Raw genomic sequence first — 23,439 nt, 5'->3', positions numbered from 1 at the left:
TTCTGTGTTGCCATCAGGTCAATGAGAGACACTTGGGAGTTCACTTCTTTGTCATCTGTAAATATGGAGCTGGGTCCTGAACAGCTTCTCTTCTTAAAGGGCCAGTATTGTGTGGCTTCCAGCCACGTATAATTTTATAGCCTCTTACCTGTAGTTGCTATAAAAATGCTGTGTATATAAAATATGACTAAGGAAATTTTACTTATTGAGCCTCTATCTCCTTAGACACTCCTGCTTTTTTTTTTTTTTTTTTTTTACTCTGCCTTCAGGAAGTTATCACATCTCTCTTATTAACCCTTTAACGTTTTCACCAGCATTGCACTGAGAAGTACCTGGTGGTATACTAAGCTCAGCATATATATAGTTCCTCCAGGTGTTTGCTAGTTGCTGCTGGCTAGTCTGAAGGAGCTGTGTGGGGTGAGTCACTAGGAAAGGCTGCTCTGAGGCGGAAACTGCAGCTCCCAGGAGGACCTTCGTCCTGGAAGGCGATGCTCGATCCCATCAAGCCTTCTACAAACCCGAATGTTTGCCAGATTAGAGGGTTTCTCAAGCATGAATTAACGAATCAAGGTAACACTCCTGGTATGTTTTTTATGAGGGAATAACTTTATAAAGTTTATTTTACGTTATGCTGCCCCTTTAATAACATTCGGAATATACGAGCCGTTGTCGCTTTATGCATCGTTTCCGGATGTAAAGTGAAGACATTAAAATGTACCTCTCCAGGGCAGCGCTGTTGCTTCCCACCTGCTTCATAAAGGGGGCAATTCCTCTGGCGACACCTGCTGGTTCTTTACTGAACAACAGTTTTCCTGAACTGTTATATCATTTGACTGAGAAAATCTATTATTTTGATGTTTACAATAGGACATTTGTTGTAACTTGTTGGAACTACAATTTCATTTATTTTTTAGATTTTAAGCTAATGAAAAACTTAAGCAAAAATGACGGATACGTTTTCTTCCGGATGTTACTTGTGAAAAACCTAAATAAAACAAATGGCATGAAACTAAGTATTTTGAACTGTAAGAACAATATGGCTCCCTCTAGTGGTAAAGCGTTTAAACTGCAGCATGACATCAATGTTCATTCCTGCCATCCTCCTAAGGAAGTCTGCATTATATATTTCTCATTATTTTGTGTTTTCCGTCCAAAGCCCCAGCCTTTTTTTAAATAACTGTTAAAAGTGGTGGTGGTGTTGTTTAAAGAAAAACTTTAAAAATAATTTATATTTTACTTTTTCCCCATAGTGGTTGGGTGAGGAAATTTATTATAAAGCGATTACGTTTGGTCTTTTTAAAATCATAATGATTCTGAGCAGCATATTCTCTGCCAGCAGAGGGCAGCATTATTGTTTCCTTTCTTAAAGGCCTTTCCTTTTGTAGGGCCAACTCAACCCTACATTTTCTTTTTATGTGACCCAAGTCATAAATTTGTTTCTTCTCTTACAGTGTGCTAGAAGAGTCTTCAGTCTGGGTTTCAGTGATTTATTTATTTCCACTGAGAACATTCATTTAAAAACAGCCGATAATGGAGTCATAAAAAAGCCTTTAAAAGCCTGGTTTGTCTTTAGGTACAGCTGCCCAAAGGGGCCACAATCTTCTGTTTAAATAATTAAATGCAAGTACAAACAACATGGGAACATCCAGCCATTCTATTGTTCAGGAAGGAGACAGACTCTTTGTCTCCGAGATAAATGTGCTCTGGTGCAAAATGTGAGTATCAGCCCGAAAACAAAGGCTAAGGGTGAGTAAGAGAGTGTCATTATCTAGAGCAAAACGAGACGTGCACCAACATGGGCTGAAAGGCCGTGCAGAGAGGAACCACGACTCTAAGAGTGGGATGAAAAGGCCTGATTGCGTTTTGCAAATTCACATGGAAACAAAGATTAATGATTGGAGACGTGCCCTGTGGTCCAATAGTACAAAATCAAAGTCTTTGGCTAAAATGAGCATCAATAAATTTGGAGGAAAAACAGGAACCATGCTAACTGAAGCACAGTGGTGGCAGCTTTGGGTTGTGGGCCGGTTTGCTGTGGGAAGGACAGGAACAACTGATGTGAAAAAAATATGTAGATATGAAACCACATTAGCCAAGAATGTAAAGTTCGAGCACATAAATGTTGTTCACACTGACATTAACCCTAAGAGCTCTGCCAAGCCAACAAAGTGGCTCAAGGATACAGTCAGCATTTTGTTGTGGCCATCACAAAGACTTCAGTCCCTTTGTCTCATGTGATTAACAAAATACACAAAAAGAGGAGAAACGCAGCAAAACTGGAAAGAGGTTATTTTCGAAACGTGGCTCTCTAAAGACAATTCGCTCCCCAAGAACATTACTTGAGCAAATACAGTGATATTGCTGGATGTTGGGCCTGTGGTCAATTATCAAGGCAAAACTGCAGGTGTGGTCTTGGACAGGAAGTCAAGTCTTAAGCTTTTTCCCGCTCTCTTTGTTGTCGTAAGGCGTTGTGTATTTTGTATTGGTAAAAAGGCTTAGCATAAAATATTTTGACTAAAAAAGCATTTAAGTTCAATTAGAAATGCAAATTTTAGTCTTCTTTGGATGACAGACAGAAAGAACACAGATCTCCTGCCCCAAAAAAGTCAAAGGCAGTCAGTTTTCCGTCTCAGTGTGGCGACTTCAGTACACAGATCTTTTAACCAAATCTGGAACATCAAAGCTGCCAGAGTCTCTCTCTCTCTCTCTCTCTCTCTCTCTCTCTCTCCTTCTCTCTCACTGTAAACCCAGTAGAACTGAACATTTCCCTTTGTTACAGTCAGGAGGGCAAAACTAGATCATGCAGGACGGAGACAGTCTGCCTGTCTGGGACTCTTTGGAGACACTGATATGGCTCAGATCAAAGAGAGGACAGGAAGCACAAGAGGAAGACGTTTCAGGGAGGCCTTTCTGCCCCGGCTGGCCTCTCAGTGACTGCTGCATGGAGATGACCTGGGTGGGACTACGGGGCATAACACATATAACTCTTCAAATGGTTTGGTTTTTAGGAAATTCAAAGTGAAATTCTCCAAAAGAGCTGTTTTGTCAATAAAAAACCTGAGTTGTCTGTCACTCCAAGTTACCACAACAGCATTCCAGCCATGAGGCTGAAGAGGGGTGAGGGAGGAGCTGTTGTCATGCAGATCAGTAACAGGTAACACTTCCAAGTAAGTAAGTGTCTCCTAATGTGTGAAAGCAGACGCAACCTGCAGGGGACGATGACTACCTATGAAGAAAGCCGCTCACATGAAACCCACCCCACTGGGTGACACTCATCCTCTCAGCAGGAAGAAAACACACCAAGTTAGCATAAGATCAGACGGTGAAATTTGATCAAACAGACCCAGAAATAGTTTTTTTTTTTTTACCCAAACACAAAGTTGAATCAGATGTAAAACTAAAATCCAACCACAAACGTGTTAAATGCGTCATCTGATAATGGAAAGAGCAGGGTACAACTACAACCTTTATTTAACAGAGTAAGTTGGTTTGAGACAATGACTTGTTCCGAAAACACTTAAACATTATACAGCGGAATATGATGCAGCAGAAAAAGGGAGAACATCATAAAACAGAGAAAAAAAATAAAATACAACCATATTCATACTGACTAAATGTACTTTAATGATAGTAACTTTAATGATAAGTCAAGTTTTTAAAAGCAGATTTAAAAGTAAAGTTTTGACTGAGTTGATAATGGTTGATAATGACATTAAGTACTGAGCTTTAGTGTTTTTTTATGTGGGAGTTCTAATTTTTGTGGAAGTTCAGAATGAAATGAGGATTGGACAAATTATGTACAAACTCTTGAGACCATCATAGTGAAGAATTTATTAGAGGATAAAGCACGAGTATAAACTTACCAAGATATGGTTATCCATCTGAAATGACAGAAAATTTCTGAGATTAAATCTAAAAATTTCTGGGGGTTTTTGTTTTTTTTTGGCAGAAATCTACTTCTCTTTTTTTTCTATTTACTGACATGCTGTCGTAGGTTTATCTGGTTGATCTCCAGCGCTTATTTTCAAACAAGTAACCATGATGTGCATCTGTCCAGAGTATCTCCAAGTCCCTGCAGCGTATCCTGAGGAACGGCTGCATCACTCGCTACTTCTGCTGAAAATGATAACCAGGAAGAAGTCCCACCGCTCAGCAGTCTGAGACAGAGGATGTTTGGGTAAACCGAAGTTGCATGAGTTCAAACTGCCTGCAGTGCAAGCCAAAATATAAACAGATGTTTATCCTTTAAAGTCCTGAAGATAATTATTGTTACTGTCACCATGGGCCACGACAGCATCCATCATGGCTTGGGGGGTTATTCCAGTCAGTCCCTGGCTCAGACTTGGTAAAATACGTACATCTAAAATAGAACTTGACTCTTCAGAATCTGTGTTGAAATCTCTGAAAAGTCCCACATCTGCAGTAAGGTTTAATAATTCCATGTTCAATGTTTTAATGTCTTTTGTGATACTGTTGAAACTTCATTAGTTTTTTTAATATGTATTTTTCTTCTATGTCTTTGAAAAGAAAACGTATTTTGTAAAATCCTGCTGTGGATATATATATTTCATAATCTGGCTGGGTTTTGATTGTCAGTATACATTTGTTCGTGAGGGGGGAAAATGCATTCTAACATATTATGACTGAAAAGGAAAAATCTTGGTACCAGCTGTGGCCACTAGATGGGGGTATTTAGCTAACCTCGCGTAGGGTCGCACTTACGCGACCTTACGCGTAAGTGCTCGATGTTAAAGGAGCATTTCTAGAAATATTTAGATAAAAACGTAAACACTTACAGTCTACTATAAACTGATCATTTAACGCCACATCAAATGTAAACTACCGAATAAATTAATTTTAAGAGTTAAATCATATATATACAGAGCTCGCACATTAATGAAGGCAGGGGTCTCTTTTTGTATACATCTCTCAACAAATCCTAAAAACAGCGTGAGCTGACATTTTGAACCCGTCTCTTTCCACCTTTACTGCCCTTTGCACGGGATGTAACACCAGCCGTGGAGTGGCGCCTCCGTGGAATTGCACATAATTGCGGTAATTGCAGTGTCGTCTTCTACTTTGCCTGAAGCGAGGATCCTCGTCTTGTTTTCTGAGAGCCACAATAAAGGTTGTTCGACGGTGAAGCATATGGCTCCGGATCAGGGCGGAACCACGCTATCACACCTGTAGGCTGAGGCAGAGTCATAATGAGACTGATTTCATTACGAAGTGAATGAAAGCTAAAAAAAAAGAAGAAAAAAAAAGAATAAAGGAAGTCCGTATGGTAAGATACAGATGGCGCGTGAGGCTTGATACAGATCTTTCGCCGGTTTGTTTTGCATTGCCAGTTGGTGGAGGGGCAATTGTGTGTGTGTGTGTGCGTGCGTGCGCGCGCAAGCGCTTGTGTGTGTGCGAGTGGACGGGATGGCGCCATGCGCTTTTTGGATTGCTAATTTCTCTAACCGGCTGTCCACTCCTCCCAGCAGCAGCAGCGGTGTCAGCCTGAAGGAAGGCGGCTCAGCCCGGCGTCAACCTGGCTGCTGCGGCGATGACGCTGCAGGTAGCTGATACCGGACACAATGACCTGACGTCACAGTCTAGCTTCAAGGTTACACCTTTAATCCTGTTCTTCTTCTTCTTCTTTTTTTTATATATGTTTATATGTAAAGGAATACTGATATTTTTGATTCATTTATCAAAAATAATTTTATTAAACTGTGTTTATGCTGAGGAGATGCAACATAAACAGGTCCGGCCATCCAGACATACTATAATATTACTGATTACATCAGCGCCATAATTATTAAGTCACTTAAATGAGTACGACCCGGTCCTGTGATGACACATGGAACATGCTATTATGGAAATAAAAGGCTATGAATGAAAGGTGGAGGGGATTGTTTGGATCAGGTCAGAATGTAGGGAGACGAGTTAGACCGGAAGTTAGTTGAAGTGATGTAGAAAATAAAAGCTTGATTTGATCGAAGCACAAAATGGACATAGGGCCGCGAAAATTAGGAGCTGAGCAATAAAATTACGACATGCAATATAATGACGATTTGAGAAATCATGAAAATAACACTTTTATTTGTACAATAAAGAAACAATTATGTTCTCAGCTTATAAAAGACATAATTGTGTGGAAACTTTGCAACACTTTAGGACTCGCTAGTTTCATCTTGGAGGAACAGACTAAATTTGTATAATTAAAATGGTAGATTTAACATAATTAAAAATGCCTAAATACTTTAAACAAGCAAATACAAAAATAAATACATAAATTTAACTATTCAATCCATTAACAAACATTTTACAGTTGTCCTACATAAACTTTTTTTATTGTTTGATAGTTATGCAGGTTGAATAATTTTGTACTGCTCACATTGCTCTAAATTGCTATTCAACTTCAACCTGGGGTTCGTGTGTGCCTTTCAGCCTGTTGGTTCTATTCTGAAATTAAATTACCGGATGTGCCCTGAACTGCACTCAGATCAATTTTCTGCCCAGGGTAGTCGGACCAATCAGAAGGAAGGAAGGCGGAGCCTGGGCCGCTTGCTGCTTCTTCTCCAGTTAAATCGCCGCCGTCTCCAGTCTGAGTGTGCAGCCCTGCGGACTGACTCATCTGTTTTTCCACCTAATATTTCTCCGTTCAGGAATACAAACGTGATGCTTCACTGCGACCGGCCACTTCGAAAGGAACAAGAGGACCAGTGGTAACAACTTCACATCCCCTTCAGTCGCTTCAAAAGGAGTATATTCACATTTTTTCTGTTTTTTTTCTCTCTCTTTTTGTTTTTAGTCCTGGAGAAGAAAACCGTGTTTTGGGGGAGGTTTTTTTGTTGTGGCAAACTCCGGTAATGCCGAGCCGCTTCGAAAAACAAGCCCGCTAACATTTCTGTCTCCATGCGGGAACGGAAGCTCTTTTTCCTACCTGGTGGTGTTGTTAGGTCGGTGAGCTGAATGGCTCGTTTTTCACCCTAAGTCCATGTAAGCCTTTTCCCCCCTAACCCCCGTTTTTTTTTTTTTTTTTTTTGTGTGTTTTTCTCGCGGCTCTCTGCTGCTGGATATAACCGCGGTCACTGCGCAGGAATTCGGTGTAAATGGAGCGCCAGTCCAGTTTCATTTCCATCTGGCTCCAACTGGAACTCTGTGCCATGGCGGTTCTTCTGACCAAAGGTACGCTCAGACTTTGTTCTGCTGACGGGGCATGTTTGTTGGCCTCTTCAGGCCAGGATAAACACTGTTTCAAGGGGAGACATGAAACGAGACTCCGGGGTTCCGACTTCCGACTCTGAAGTTAGAATGCGACTTCAGTAAAGGACTATTCCACAACTTTCTTTTCATCTGGTTTACCTGCGGTGGGCTCTGGTTCATGTTGTAAACACTTAAACTGACCTGAATCACGCTACAAAGATGACACCGCTTGAGATGAATGAAAAGTTTACTTGTTAGGACAAAGAAAAGAGGCTAAGTTGTAATAGTTTATTTTTTTGTTGTTGTTATTTAGACCAAATTGTATGGATTTCTGGTTGAAAATTGGACCACAAAGTCTGATAAAAACTGGACTGACTTATCTTCCACTTCTTTAAAAGATACCTTTGAGACCTAATCCAGTCCAGTCTAAATTAGAGATATCAGCATGTCAGAGGTCGGGATCAGGTTTTTCAAATACTGGAAAAACAATTTAGTTTTCTTAATTTGTCTATAAACCAAGTGCATCAAAACTAACAAGTGACTATTGATGGTTAATAACACACTAACAGGCTGTTGAGGACTTTTAAAGTTTTAACATAAGTCCCAAAAATCAGAAAAACAGGCTTTGATGCTTGATTTCAAATTGTAGTTTGCTTTGGATTTGAATTGTCTATCAAAAAAAAAAATGCAGTGTTTCTTTCCCTCTTGTTTTTTGTTTTAGTTAGAATTGAGGGAGAGAATTGGTCCTGGTCAGGAAAAGCTTGGATTGGTGCACTGTTCCTATAAAAGCTGGAAAAGGGAAAAAAAAAACCTCTTTTTTTTATGTTGTTTTTTTTTTATACATCAATAGACGTCTGACAAATCACAAACTGTGTGGTCAGCGCAGAATAAGGCGTTCCACGTTTTTACTGATCTTAATTTAGATTTTGATCTGGAGAGTCAAATGTTTTCCAGATGAATTTAAAAAACAAAAAAACAAAAAACAAGAGAAACCGAATTCATTAAAGTTCCAAATCAGATCCTGAGATCCATCTGGTGCCTCTGGAAGTCATAGCAAGCAAACATTCAAACAAAAACCTTTAAAAAGAAAAAAAGTGACTAAAATCTCCTAAAGAAGCTGAAAAACACTGAAATTATTTTAATGACTTTAAATCGTCAGATAAATTAACTTTACCCTACGAGGGTTAAACAACCCAAACTGTAACATCTCATCTGCCATGTTTCATTTCTCTCACTCCTGGTGCGAAGCCTCCATCCATGTATTGGAGCCACTCGGGGGCCCAGAGAGCCTCTCTGCTCAGTCTGGCTGAGGGCCCCTCCCTCTAGTCGGCCCACAAAGGGGCCTCTCCTCTCTAATGAAATATTCTCCAAATGACCTGCCTTAGCCCTGCTGCTCCAATCATTCACAGGGAAAACACTGATCTGATGAATGTGGGCCTTGCACTGCAAGTTGGCGCAGCCTCACAGCAGCTACAGACACTTCTTCTTCTTCTGCTTAGGATGTATTCAGGTTGATACGTTGTATCGCTTTAGTGATGATGCAACCTGCAGGTAGTCTGCTGTTGCTAGCCAAGTGGCCTCTGGCTGTGTGTGTTGTTGTTAAGAGCGAGGCGGCCATAATGAGAAGTTAGCCTGAGCTCTCTCCCAACCAGCAGAACTCGGCTTCAGGGTGGGAAGAGTTGACTCTGCTTGTTGGTGGAGCTACACACTCATTAGCATCTACTGTAGGAGAAGCTAGCAACAGTTAGCCAATGGAGGAGGAGGAGGGAATGAAACCAGCTGCTGTAAAAACAAACAAAAAGAAACATGAAATGTAGTTTCTCTTATTCTTCTTCTTCTTCTCCTCATCCAGGAGAGATCAGGTGCTACTGTGACGCACCGCACTGCGTGGCCACCGGCTACATGTGCAAGTCTGAGCTGAACGCCTGCTTCACCAAGGTCCTGGACCCGCTCAGCGCCAACTCGCCCCTCACCCACGGCTGCCTGGACCCCGTCTCCGGTGCCTCGGACGTCTGCGGCAACGGCCGCCGCGCCGCCGACTCCCTCGGTGGGGCGCTGACGTTGGAGTGTTGCCACGACGACATGTGCAACTACAGGGGCCTGCAAGACCTGGCGCACACCAGGGACTCGACAGGTGAGGCAGCAGGATGAAGTATGGCAATAAACGATGAAGCGATGGCGTACGGATAATGATGCAAGAAGGAAAAACTAGATTTAATTCAGTAAAGAGTGCTTAACGGGAACTGGAAGATATTCAAAACAAAGAACTCAAACCATAAATAATATGGATTATGATGTTTCTAAACAAAACTGCCCTTCAAAAAAATATCAATCAGAATGGAAATTATTCCACTCATTTTATTTGTTCAATCGATTAATTGTTAATTGCGACAGACTTGCATGTCAACATGTGGGCCCTTATTTTCCTCCTTTCAGTTTCAGAAGCAGTGTTTAGTTTTTCCTTTCTTTTTTTTTCCATATCCCGCCTCATTCTTAATTTTCCAGCTTAGCAGAACTTAACGTTTTAAACTTTTAACAAGCCCCAGCTCTGCGCCTGCAGAGGCGAGAGAGCCGGGCAGTTTTTACCTTTAAGCTCTTGGAAGGAGATCAGATGCGCTGTTTCTTTTTTTTATTTTTTTTATTACATGCGCACCGTGTAATTTTCCCACCGAGCTGGAATGTGCCTCGCAGGACGAACATCCCTGACGTCCGCTCAGAAACGCGGGGCCTGTCAGGTTCTGAGGCGGAGGGACTTTTTCAGGTTTTTTTTTTTTTGGTTTGTTTTGTTTTCAGAGGCAGAGCAGACTGTAGTTTATTAGCTCAGATTAATCCCTGGGACAAGGTGACTCATTTGTTTTTGCCTTTCCTCACCTCCTCTCTCTCTCTCTCTCTGTGTTGTTTTTCTTCCTTGCTTTTTCTTTTCTGTCGAGGGGGTGTTAAAAGCTGATTGTTTCTTAACAACGTGAAGGTAACCATCCGATTGTCTCCACCTTCGCAGAGAGCCGTTACCCTGCCGACGGCAACCGGAACCTGGTGACGCGCGTGCAGGAGCTGGCCTCGGCCAAGGAGGTGTGGTTCCGGGCGGCGGTGATCGCCGTGCCCATCGCCGGCGGCCTCATCCTGGTGCTGCTCATCATGCTTGCGCTGCGGATGCTGCGCAGCGAGAACAAGCGGCTGCAGGACCAGCGGCAGCAGATGCTGTCGCGCCTCCACTACAGCTTCCACGGCCACCACACCAAGAAGGGCCACGTGGCCAAGCTGGACCTGGAGTGCATGGTGCCGGTGTCGGGCCACGAGAACTGCTGCCTGACCTGCGACAAGATGCGGCAGGCCGAGCCGGGCGGCGCCGGGGGCGGCGACAAGATCCTGTCGCTGGTGCACTGGGGGATGTACAGCGGCCACGGCAAGCTGGAGTTCGTCTGACTGCCTCTAAAAGGACATTCCTTTGTTTTGTTTTCTGTTTGTTGTTTTGCTAAAACGATGCGGGACTGATCTCATGCCGCGTGATTTTGTTTTTTTGTTGTTTTTTTTTGCTAGAGGAGCACTTTACTTGAAAATGAAAAGGCAGATCTGTATTTAAACTTGAGAGGGGCTCGCTGAGGATCCTGGACTTTCTACACTGAAACGCTGAAGGATTCCAAAATTTTTTGTCTTATTTGCACATTTGTTTTTTTCTTTTTTTTTTTCTTTTTTTTTAGTGAAAAAAAAATAAAATAAAAAAACAAGATTTTTACACTGACACCAGGGTACAAGAAAAGGACTGATTGAGGAGGAAGCGAGAGAGCGAGATCTCGGCGCTTTTGGACTGTAGGTGTGCACACTCCTCTGGATGTTTCATGATTCAAGCTTATTGTAAAGATTTAAATATATCTATATATATTTTTGTCTGAGAAAACTGACCGGTGTGCGTCTTCTTCGGAGTGAATGTTCCAACTTCTTTCTGTGATCAGACTAAAAGCTTGATTGTATGTGTGTGTGTGTGGGTGCGTGCGTGTGTGTGTGAAAGAACTTCAATTAAAGTGACTTTATTTAAATCTGGATTCTTTGTTTGTTTCTTGATGTTTCCTGGTTATTAGACGGTAATAACAGGAGTATTATCAGCCACAGCAGTGGAGAGCTTCTGTTTTAACCAGAGAAACCTTTGAACATCTGTTGTCTGCCATGAATCCCCCGACAGGCTACACTGAGGATTGATTTCTGAATCATCAGCTTATAAACTTCCTGTGAAGTGCTATTTTTAAAGCTAGATTCAGCTGGAAATGTTAGTCTAACAACTTTCATCTAGATTTAGTTTAACTTGTAGTCATATTGACACATTGTAGCAAAATGAACTCTACGGTAGGACTTGTTTATCTATGACTGTATGAAATAATTTCATTTCCCCTAATTTGGGAATGTTTTCCCTGGAAAAGTAGAGTTTACCTTGCTAACGTATCCATAAGTCTCGCTTTGTTACATTGCAACCACATACAACCACATACATCAATGTATTTTATTTAGTTGAAAGACCAACACAAAATAATACATAATTGTGAAGTAGAATGAAAATGAATGACAATCTGAAAAGTGTGGTGTGCATTTGAATCCAGCTTCCCTGAGTAAATACTTTTTAGATGAGCGTTTTACTGCAGTGTGCAGATTAGATGGTTTTGAGGTCTTTCTCTACCAGCCTTGCACATCTAGAGTTTAAGGTTTTTGCCTATTTTGACAGAGGTTCTCTGTTGGATTTACTGCAAGACTTTGACTATACCATTCTAACCCAAAACTTTAATCTTTTGCAGCCTCTAACTGGTTCTCCTCCAGAACTGTATTGTATTGAGGATCTCCTCAATACAATACAACCATTTTCCTTTTACTATAACCAGCTTCACTCTCTCTCTGCAGAAAACCATCCACACAGCATGATTCTACCTCCACCATGTTTCATGTAAAGCTGGTGTATTCATTGTGTTTGTATTCTGAGTCGCAAACATTTGTTTTGCATGTACAAGGCACAAAGTCTGTTTAGGGGTATCAGTGTAAAAGGGGATGAATACACATGCTGCGTTCAAGTTGTAGTTGGAACTGGGAAATTCCAACTTCCCAGGAGGAAAAATCAACTGAAGTTGGATTTCCCACCGGGAAAGAGGGAGCAACTCCAACTACGTCAATTTGTAAGGCCAACTGCCTGTTTCAATATGGCCGCTCCTCGCATCAACAGTACTAAGATGTGGTGGAAGCATGTAAAAGTATGTAAAAAAAAAAATGTTATATGAAGCAACTGCAAGTCTAAGCTGAAGAAAATTAAAAGTGGTTTTGGCTTTAAAACAATGGTGGAAAGAGGTACAGACAACAATGTCTGCTGGTGTTGGCATGTAGAAATCCCAACTTCTTAACTGAAACAAGTTACCTCAGGTCTGACGTGAAACCCTGCTCCAAATTCCCACAGGAACACAGCAGTAGATTCATTGTACTTTTGAAATTTTATGTAAAAAAAAAAAACCCATATATAATTTTTCTTAAGCTTTGTGTTTTCCCCTAATTTGTGTTGGTGTAATGGCAACAAAATAAAACACCAAGTTTCAAGCTTTTGGTTGTCACCTTGCAAAATGCAAAAATAAGTTAAAATGTTTTTCCACTCTACATCCAGAGGTCAGTTTGGTCTTACCGTCTACAGGACAGCTAATTTTATTAGACCCAGAGGAGAGTACTTTCAGGTCTGTCAGACAATTAAGTTCAATGAAAAAAAAAGAGCTGTAAATTGTTTTTTGGAAGATGGACTCAGGTACCACTTTCTGTTTTGTCTATCTTTCCACATGCTTCATACCAAATCTTCCTCGAAGTGGGGATGCAAGCAGAAATAAGTGGAATGGTCAGAGCCCACCGGTGACAGCTTGTTTGGAGCTTGAGGTCAGGTCTCTGTGGCGTAGGAGTTTCCAAACTCCCTTTCGATTACTTACATTTCTGAGAGTTCGAATGCGGCAGCGCTCGTGACAGGAGTCGCCGCAAGTCGGTGCCGTGAGTACTGGCTGCATCACACAATGGATTATTGGGGTGAGTGGGGGCGTTTGGGTTGAAAAGTTCACACCCTAGGGCTCGTGGTTTCCATAGAAACTGCAACTAAGACATATTGTAAGAATTTAAAAGTTGAGGTCCACTTTTCGCAGAGCTCAGCCTGTGTTTTTGTCCATTAGGAGGACAGGAAAGCACTATTAGCAGCTATCCACTTAGCGGCAGCATGCATTAGTGAGGCTCAGGGCCTCCCAGAGGACTATTAGCCTTGTAATAATAACACTGTCCCCTGGCAGCCTAATGTGATGGCTGTTTTCTTTAGCTTGATCCCACTTTGTTGGCTAACCCACGGGTGTCCTGTGGTAACAGAGGTGGCGAAGAGAATTCTACAAGACCTACCAGCAACCAGTTCCTTCTTACACCTTAGATTTGATTGAGTTGATTGCATTACACTGATTAAACACACACACACACACACACACACACACCCTTGTATTTCTATACAAGCCGGAGACTTTGTATTGACTTCTATTCATTTTAGTAACTCCCTTTATCTTTAAGCTAACCTATCCCTAACCTTAACCTTAAAGAGGAAGTATTGTGTATTTTCCAGGCACATAGTGCCATTTTAGAGTAGAATCAAGTTACTGTGTTGCCTTCAGTTGTTATAAAGTAACTGAAGTAACTGGTACAATGACGTCAGCTGATGCGTATTTCCACCAGGTGTTTGCTAATTGCCGTTGGCTAGTCTGAAGGAACTGAATGGGGGAGTCGTGGAAGCTTGGAAGCTTGAAAACTGCAGCTCCAAGGAGGAGCTCTGGCCTCGAAGGTGGAGCTAGGTCCAACCTGGCATTTTGCACTGCTTAAGGGATTTCTCAAACATGCATGAAAGAACCAAAGCAACACTCCAGATATGTTTTTGATGAGGGAATCACATTCTAACTCACAAGAGTTGCTTTAATATAATTCTGTCCCTTTAACTGAAATTCAATTCACACCATACATCTAGACCTAACACCTAATCCTAAACAAGGGGTTCCACCGTATTAGGACTGGGCCTTGGTCCCTATAAGACCTATTGGTCTTCAGAAGGTTAATAAATATGCCATAAATGCTCCTAAGAAGAACAGTTCAACAAGAACACACTCTCACACACACCATCATCACCACACAGAGGCATGTGACAATCTATAATAAACCCTTCCACTGACTTACATTTAATTTAAACCAGACTTCATCACTAACTTTAGCTGTAAATAAGTCAAGTTGTAACAATTTCCTCTAACGATCGCCTCAAATCCAGAAGGTTTGCCTGAACCCGTCCCAATAACCACATGTGGTCCCCATAGGGATTACTGGCCTTGACGAGATTAGTATTCCTATCTGAAAGGTCCCAGAGAAGTAGAAAAACAAGTACACACACATCAGAGTGCCAGAGCTGAGCCTACCCCACACAAGCAGTCACCTCAGTCATTAGGATTAGCCTCTTTGTGCAGTAGAAGCCGCTCAAACTGTTTACATTCATATGCAAATGTAATGAGACGACCAACTGGCCTCTGTCAAAAGAGCCCCTGTTTGCTTTAAAGCAATTACAAGCAACCCCTCTGACACCACCACCAGGTCGCCATTTTCATTCTTGTTGATTTCCAGCAGAAGCCTGTGTGTGCGCCGCCTCTGCGGCAGTTACCACCCCCTCCCACATGTCCTGCCTCCTCAGGTGAGTTGCATTCCTGCCGCCGGATTAACAAGCATGCAAGTGATTTAAATCTGGGTGGTGTTCCTGCTCTGCTCCCCGCATTCCCAGAGGTCCTGTAACTGTCCTGAAAAGTCTTGTGCCCACTGTGGAGGCAGCAACATGTGGAACAATATATGAAGTGTAAACACACATGGAACCTGTTAACACCTGCGCATGGTAATGGATGAACACCCGGGGTAGTAAAAGGCTTTTCATTAAAGCTTTGGAAGTGTTCACATGGCTTCCTTCCTTCCAAGCTTCAATAGTTTTCCTCCACTGAAACATGAGCATGTGTGATGCAGTGCAGATTAGTTGTTAAAATATTTTTATTTAACAGTCATGGTAAAGAATGATAAAAATGCAACAGACAAACATTTATCAATGATTTCTAAAGATGTTATTAACATGTTTTGAAGAAGAAGTCATCTTCGTGGAGGGACACAATGTCGCTTTATATGAGTGTAGTTCCACTTCTGGCCACATGGGACATGGTCAAAATAATTCTAAGGCTTTCCAGTGGTTCACTTGAAACCGATCAGTTGCGCATGATTGTGGGACATTCGTATTTGCACCCACGGTGCCGACCATATTTTATAAGTATTTTGTGAAAAGTTGTAGAAATGTCCTTAATTCCTCACCGTGTCTGAAAACCGCTCCTCAAAAGTATTTATGTTGCCTACAGATACAAAGACCAAAGAGTGGAAGCTGACTAGCTGAAGAGAAATATCAACATTGGTGTCTGAGCACACTTCCGCATAAAACATGTCCACAAACTTCTGACCATTCACACATCACGACACTTAGAGCTCTGTTTTGACTCGGCTCTGGTATAGAGAAGGGGAGGAGGAAGCCTTCCTGCGGACGACATGGCACAGTTTTTTACGCAACTACGTCATCAGCTACATTTCCATGTACCTTAAAATTGCGCAATTTAGTTATGAAAATAAATTTGTTCAATGGAAACATGGCTATCTTGGGAAAAAAAATCAGGTTTTTATATAAAAAGTTTTTGCATTAGGATGAGGTGTTTTTTTTATTGAAAAAACTGCAATGGAAATCGGCTGTTACTACTGGTGGAAAAGAGGACGAAGACGACAGCAAATGGTACAAAGATGACATTTTTAATTCCTTAGCGCTCATATGTGATTTCAATTGTGTTTCTTATTTAATGGAAACAAAGCAATTGCGAAATTGTGGGGGTTTTTGTTATTTTTTTTATTTTTTTATTTTTTTACACTACCGGAATACTGACATAGTTTTGCGCACATTTGTAATGGAAACACAACTAATTAGAGCTGATTTTGACGCTTTGGATGAAATATATGAGAGGCTTTACATTTCTCCATGTTAAAATGCACAACTTTACTGAAGTAGTACAATGTCAAGAGTCTAGTTTTGCTAGCAGTCTAGATAGTTGCTAACCAGCTAGCTGACCCACGAACTAGTAGTCATAGCTTTCTTCAAAGAACTATGATCATAAGCACGCTGTAACATCAAGCTTTGATGGGTTCTTCAAGGCATAGAGTAAAAAGCAGTCATGCAATCACCGTCATCCATCTGTGCCTTTCAAATAAATTACAGATAATTTGCACAAACTTGGCTTGGCATGGAGTAGTGCTAGTCTAAATCATATCACCGATACTTAAACGCTGTTTACCATTCCCCAACCACAAACAAACACAGACATTCCAGAAAATAAACATGACTTGTCATTCCAAGATCCAAGAACAAAAAGAGAAATATTTTTTTGATTGAGTAATGTCCATGACTGCAGAGACAAATCATTGTCTGTGGTGACAGACATCCGCTGGAAGAAGACGCCATCTAAATATTTGGCCGATTCATTTCCTTCCTGTGGACAAAAAGTGCAGCTTCGGGTTCATGTCATCATTACCCACCCCATGATCCCCATCTAAACATTTATCCAAATGTGATGTTAACATTTAGATGGAAATCTTGGTCAAAGAAAAATAATAATGTTGGGAATGTTTACAGGATGGAGTGGACCTCTTGAAGTTAAATGTCACTGTTTGAAGCCAGTGAAATAAAAGGTTGCGTTGCAGTCCTAAAAGGCTAACGGGGAACGGCAAAGTAAAGTGGTTCATGCGCAGCCTCTGACTTGTGTGCATGTCGACAGGTCTGTTGAGGAGGGTAGGAGGTTGCGGGGATGATGATTGAAAAGCTGATGAACTTGTAGGTGCAGGTCCACTTTCCCATGAGCTCAGCGGTTGATGCCTGGGTGCACCTCGCCCTCCTCGTAATGGCAGGGGACTCGCTGCTCCTCCTGTTAGCAATGGGCCTCTGTAGACAGATGACTGAATGGCGTGACTCTGTTTTTCCTGCCAAATGTAGCTGGCAGATGACACGAACTGGATTATGCACACCTAATTCTGTATTTTGACTGAACCTGCCCAATTCCATTTTGGTTTGGAAGTTCTCGTCTGCCTTGCCCTCGAGCAGCCGCCGTCATCACTCCCCGGGCTTGGGGAGTAGCTGTGTTGAAGCCTTGACTTTCACAGTTAAGTCACAGATCATGAATAAAGAAAGCAGATTGGTCTGGACAGAATTTCTGTCCAGATGAGCGGAACGTTTGGAGGAAAATTGTCCTCATTTGAGATGACGTCTAAAGGTACAGGAGGTAAAGGCGTAGGAGTCCGGTAACGGTGATTCTTAGGAAGCACAACCATCTGTGAATACCTGAAATGTGCAAATACTTGAGACCCCCTCTATAAACACGTAGAACTTCTTATTTTAATCATTCAAACACCAAATATACCTTAACATGGATTAATACATCTAGTGGAAACACGTAGTAGCTAACTCTTCTACTGCCGTAGAAGAGTTAGCTTTCATTAGGCAAGTAATGTCTGCAACCCAACACCTTTCACGGTGACATGATAAACTAATGCTGAGCTGGGGGGGAAGGGCAGTGAAAGGTGTGGATACTGAACCTGAATGATAATGGCTCCCACAAAGTCTTCTGGCCTGGCAGCAGGCCAGCTTTTGCTTCTCTAAATGGGATGTGGAGCTGGAGCTATAGCGGCGTATGTTGGGTTCTAATATTGTCAAGCTGGCTCTGATGTGAGTTCATTGTGAGTGTAGATCCCAGGGATTACTGGCCTGAAAGCAGAGAAACCTGGGTCTTTCTGATAACATCTCAGTGTGACCGCAGCAAAAGCCGCTATCAGAGGTCAGGTAGTGGTCTACAACAACAAGCAGTTGGTCAGATAGGATCTTACAGGCTTTTTTTAAAATAATAAAACCGCCATCAACGCAGATGTGTGGAGTCACATTGAATAAGGTCAACAGCAAAACCTTCATTGAAATCAAGGTAAATAAGTTGTGCATCAAACTGCAAGAACTAAGTCATATTTTTCACTCTAGATTAGAATGCTCAGGAAGTCATGGAGACTAGTTAGCTATTCTGGCCAAATTGAAAGGAAATACTGGATCAAAAGTGTGAAATTAGAAGGTAAATCCTTAAATCATCCTGGTACAAACTTATGTTTGATGGAAATCGCTGTATTGTAGCTCTTGACTCATTTCTGTTTGTCATTGTCTAATTAATTTATGACGTTGAATTTCTTTTAAGTCATATTTGATGTGGGTGTGTGTGTGTGTGTGTGTGTATACTGAAGGCTACATAGCCACTTGATTGTACCATAGAATGGCATTATGTGCCTGAAAAAGACATAGTGCTGCTCCCTTAACTGGTCCGAACAACTTGCTTCAGTTGTAGGACTTTGTTTCAGTTTGAACTGGTAGTGGACCAAGTGGATATGTACTGATTTCAAACAAAGTCATTCACGTCTTAAACAGGAGAGCAAGTGTTCTGTTGCTTAACAGCGCAAATTTTCTGGGAAAAAAGACGGCATGTTTATCCTCCGTTTCTTTCTTGAAGAGATGAGTCACTTTAAACCAACTTCTCAGACATCAAACATTGTCCGATCTACTTCAGCTGACCCCGATAAATGTCACTATCTCGCAGACTAAATCCTGAGGGCGGTCTGTGTATCTAAACATTTTTTTACTACTCCCCTCCTCAGCCCGTGTTTATCCTGGCCTTGTCAAGAGGAGCCGTCCAGCATGTCGAGGGAAAATTCGCCAAAGGGTATTTTGACAGAGAAGAGCCGAGACTTTCACACACCGCCGAGGGAGTCTGAGCGATAAAACCAAGCCAAGCGCTAAAAACCCATCCGCCTGACATCATGAATTTATCTGTTTGTTTATGTTTGAGCGCTCGCTAACTGACATGGCCGCGCCGCATATTGAACGCAGCGCCCCGGGGCACGTAAAATACGACATTTAGGAGCTGCTGGATGAGCGGAACGTTGAGTAATTATCCTCGTTCTGGAGTACTTTATGACATTTCCTCCGGAATGTTTAACCTCTGATTTTTTTTTCTTTTTCCATTTTTTTTTTTTTTTTTTTTGCCTGTTTTTGTAGAGGAGCCNTGGAGTACTTTATGACATTTCCTCCGGAATGTTTAACCTCTGATTTTTTTTCTTTTTCCTTTTTTTTTTTTTTTTTTTTTTTTTTTTTTTTTTTTTTTGCCTGTTTTTGTAGAGGAGCCATCCATAGAAACGGTGAAAAAACAAGGACAGAACTGTTAATAACGCGGTGCGGAGTGAGACGTCATCCCGGCAGGACGGTGGACTTTAAATTTATTCGTGTTATGCGAGTGTATTCCAGAGGTAAATCACAGCATTACCCGCCACCTTCCCATGCACACCCTGCCGCAGCTTCTGAGGAACCACTGCTTGTTTAACGGAGATTTATCCAGTGTGTGAACTCTTAATTTGGCTTTTCAGTAAGTTGGCCCCGCCCGGTACCACCACTCCTCATGTTCTCATCTTATTCTGTGTCAAAACAACTTCTACAACACAGGGCTTTTCTACCAGAGTGGATTCATTGCAAAACCAGGGCCTGTATAAAGAATCATACAGTCAGAGTGCTGCAAAAAAGCATTGGTTCCCTAAAGGTGAATTCTGTTTTTTTTTTTTTTTTGTCACATTCACACGTATCCAAGTATGAAGAGAAGAAGCTATACAAACCAACCTGGCCCTAGCCGAAAAAGTAGCTGCCTGTAAAACTAACGACTGGTTGTACCGCCCTTATTCTTGTTCTTGTATTTTTATATGCAGGTTGGCAAACAACTTGAGGTTCATTACTGCCATATTCCAGATTGGGTTATGGATCAGATCTATTATTACTATTATGTTCTTCCCAAAATACCTGCTCCTCTTAAAAAAGTAGAAATGCTGCTAAAAACGACATCCCCATATGACCTTTGAACTAATTCCCTTACTTCTAACTTACTTTTATTCTTATTTAGAATTCTAATAAATAATTCTATTTATTACATTATATAATGTAGTAAATATGCTTTATTTTCACATGCATATTTATTACATTACAAAAAAATATGTTCCATTGTTTTCGTTGTCTACAATGAATAGAACAAACTGTAGCATGCTAACTGATTATTGATTGAGAGCTGCCTGCCCATTTCTTTCCCCCTGGTTCGGCAGGTGACCCCCCACACGGCACCGCCCACACCCACCTTTCAGCCACCAGGTGAGCTTAAATAGGCCAATCAGCAGCTGGGCTCAGACAACAGAACAGTCTGTTGTTGAAACATGAACTCTGACCTTAACTGAAGCGAGTGTGCCCTGCAGAGTTTAGGTGTCATTCTGGGATCTTTTCAGGGCTGGTGAAGGTGTCGTCAATGCCCTGTTGAAGTAATGTCGGTAAGCCGGTCCGCTCCTGAAGGTTCGTCACTGTTCCATGTTTTCTCCATTTATGGCTGCCACTGTTCACTTGATTCCCAAAGCTTTAAAATGATTTGGAATCCTTTCTGGTTACTGACGTAAATGACTTTTCATCTGTATTTTTTAGATGTTTTAGATTGGGGTATGATGTGTCGCTTTTAGCCTACTTCATGTTGTCAGACAGATTCTGTTGAAGAGGCTAGTGAAATCCTACCCAATAAAGACTTTAGATTGCACTTTCCCTTAATAAATGTATTGTATTTATTCAAGTTCTACTTTCCTGATATTGACGTCACTTTGTTTTTTTACTCTTTGCTGCTGCTGTTTTTCCAGGCCGGTTTGGTGAAACCCGCAGTGTGACTGTTAAACGCCACAGAGGTGTACTCCTCGTTAGCTGCTATTTTATAGTTTTCACACCAAATCACACGATACCTGGATAACGGTCCGCAAGCGGTCAGCGGCCGCGACTGATGGAGGAACTTTGGCTCCTAGTAAATACACGTAAACAGCCTTTAGGAGAACGAGTCCCACTGGGCCTGTTTCTCGTCAGGACAGAAGGTGGAAGTGGACCTCTGTACATAAAATTGTGGAGTTGTGGGTTTGAGTCTGGGGGTCACCACTGAACAGGTCAGGCTACACAAACAGAGGGCTTCCTCTACGCACTCCGGACTGAACCGAGAGGCAGCCAGTTTCCTGTTGTTAACACCGACCCCATTAGGTGAGAGAGTTTTTTTTTTTTTTCACTCTATACCCAGGCCACGCAATGCAAACAAGAGTATTTAAAAAGCAATTAAAGGGCGCAGAAATCATGTCTAGTAACACAAGCTTTCTTTTTTTTTTTTTCCTGGAGTCTTTCCCCCATTTTTGAACTGCAGGACACATGGCCGCAACAGATTACAGTCTGGAGGAGTTTACTGGTGTTTTAGAGAGAAACCATCGTGAAGGAATCCTGCTTACATGTGATGATGTTACGAATGTAAGTCTAGTTTATAATCCCATTTTAACAAATCATTTAGTCTTCTGCAAATGAATTCTTAAATTCTTAACCATTTAAATGTTTCTCTACAGCTTCACATTAAAACCACAAACTTCAAGGTTATTTGTTTTTTGGGGGGCTGGGGGGTCTAGTGTTGCCACAGTCCTTTTTTTTCCTAACTTGAATTAATATAGTTATAATTCAAACCATCACATTCTAACCTGGGTGTATGTTTAGATTAATCTTTTTAGAGGCTGGTTGTGTTAGAATGTATTAATAATTGATAAATAATAACTATGAATAGCTGACTGCATTTCATGAGAACTTATTGAAATTAAATGCTGAACAGCTTTTCACCTTCATCTAAATCAAATGGGATAAAACTGCTTATTTGATAAAAACACTTAAACACGGTGTTACCTTGAAGGTTATATTTCTTAAAGGGGCAGTGTTATGTAAAATATATATTATATACTATTCCTTTGTCCAAAACATACCTGGAGTTTTTGATTGTCATGCATGTTTTGAGAAATCCTTCAATCTCCCGTGGCAACCATGACAACCGTTCAGCTGAGCAAAACGCCTGAGTGGGACCTAGCCCCGCCTTCTCAGAGCTGCGGTTTCCAAGCTTCCCACAACTCTCCCACTCAGCTCCATCAGACTAGCCAGCAGCAATTAGCAAACACTTTATGAACTGTACATCTGCTGAGCACATTATATGAGCTACTCCTCAGTGAAATGCTGGTAGAAATGTTGTTAAAGGGTTAATAGAGGAACCATGTTGTGATGACTTCCTAAGTTTCAAAGCGTTAAATTACAATGTAAAAATATTTTAAGTTATATATATATATATATATATATATATATATATATATATATATATATATATATATATATAATTTTTGTAACAACTAAAGTGAACGCAGTGCCATTTTATAGCGTGCGCCTTGAGTGTGACACACGCCCTGCGGCAGATGGGACGTGTGTCAAACTCGTGTTTTTCTCTGTTCAGCCTGTTGAAGCCACGTGAATGACTGAAATTAAAGAATGTTTGCAAACAAAAGTAAAATTTGTGCGCTGTACACCTGGAAGTTAAAAGGTTTATAAGGCGTGGGGTATTTATTGCAGCTCCAGTGTACGCAGGTTTTATTACTTTTCAGCTTCTATTGGGAGCAGGGATTTTTTTTTGCTAGCTGTGCAGCAGATGAGAAACACACATCAGCAGACTGGGTTAGCCTAATAAAACCTGAATGTCAGAGTTCAGCCAAAACATCACTGACCAGGGTTGAAAACTGCAAATGGCCCCTGAGGATAAGTCCCAGCAAAAACGGTTAAAACACGGCTGACTGTTTTTTTTTGTTTGTTTTTTTTCCCCTAGATTAAAACCTTGGAAATGTGATTTTATTTCTTTTTTTCTGACAGCTTATTTGACATAATCACTGTGCTATTTTCTGTCTTTAATATGGATGCAGATTATACTTTTAGGTCAGGGGTGTCCAAACTTTCTGTCACATAGGCCAAAATTGTCAAGTCAACAGGATTCAAAGACCAAAAAAAATTGCAAAAATTACAAAACAAAACAAAACAAAAAAAAAAAAACAAGAAATCATAAATGTCCCCAGTGGCACACTTTGGACACCCCTGGTTTAAGTCATACCCAAACACTGTAGTTAATGTTTGGAAATCAGGGTAAAATGAGAGTTAAAAAGGTGAAAGTAACCTTTATTCTTTCAATATTTATGACAACAATGGAGCTCCACAAGGCATGAGGA

General features: G+C 41.3%; 1 protein-coding gene and 1 long non-coding RNA gene across 2 annotated transcripts; both read left to right on the top strand.

Moving 5' to 3' along the window:
* The first annotated feature begins 363 nt into the window (after positions 1–363).
* LOC107838220 (uncharacterized) lies at positions 364–3,403 on the top strand. Its single transcript, XR_001664287.1, has 3 exons — positions 364–614; positions 3,320–3,322; positions 3,390–3,403. It is a non-coding gene; the product is annotated as an uncharacterized LOC107838220 (long non-coding RNA).
* A 2,904-nt stretch (positions 3,404–6,307) lies between these two features.
* On the top strand, positions 6,308–11,228 carry bambia (BMP and activin membrane-bound inhibitor (Xenopus laevis) homolog a). Its single transcript, XM_007568467.2, has 3 exons — positions 6,308–7,176; positions 9,047–9,328; positions 10,193–11,228. Exons 1-3 carry the CDS (start codon positions 7,101–7,103, stop codon positions 10,615–10,617), a joined length of 783 nt encoding a protein of 260 aa, XP_007568529.1. The 5' UTR covers positions 6,308–7,100; the 3' UTR covers positions 10,618–11,228.
* The last annotated feature ends 12,211 nt before the right edge of the window (positions 11,229–23,439 follow it).

The sequence above is a fragment of the Poecilia formosa genome, unplaced genomic scaffold (genome assembly GCF_000485575.1).
Source record: "Poecilia formosa unplaced genomic scaffold, Poecilia_formosa-5.1.2 Scaffold223, whole genome shotgun sequence".
Classification (NCBI taxonomy): Eukaryota; Metazoa; Chordata; class Actinopteri; order Cyprinodontiformes; family Poeciliidae; genus Poecilia; species Poecilia formosa.
Note: the sequence above shows the minus strand (reverse complement) of the source record. Positions and strands in the feature narration are given on the sequence as shown.

Bases quoted from the DNA above. Each gene is read 5' to 3' on its own strand.
- bambia (XM_007568467.2), top strand. From the start codon at position 7,101: ATGGAGCGCCAGTCCAGTTTCATTTCCATCTGGCTCCAACTGGAACTC. The intron at 7,177-9,046 runs GTACGCTCAGAC...CTCCTCATCCAG, and splicing joins GGCGGTTCTTCTGACCAAAG to GAGAGATCAGGTGCTACTGT. The intron at 9,329-10,192 runs GTGAGGCAGCAG...CCACCTTCGCAG, and splicing joins GCACACCAGGGACTCGACAG to AGAGCCGTTACCCTGCCGAC.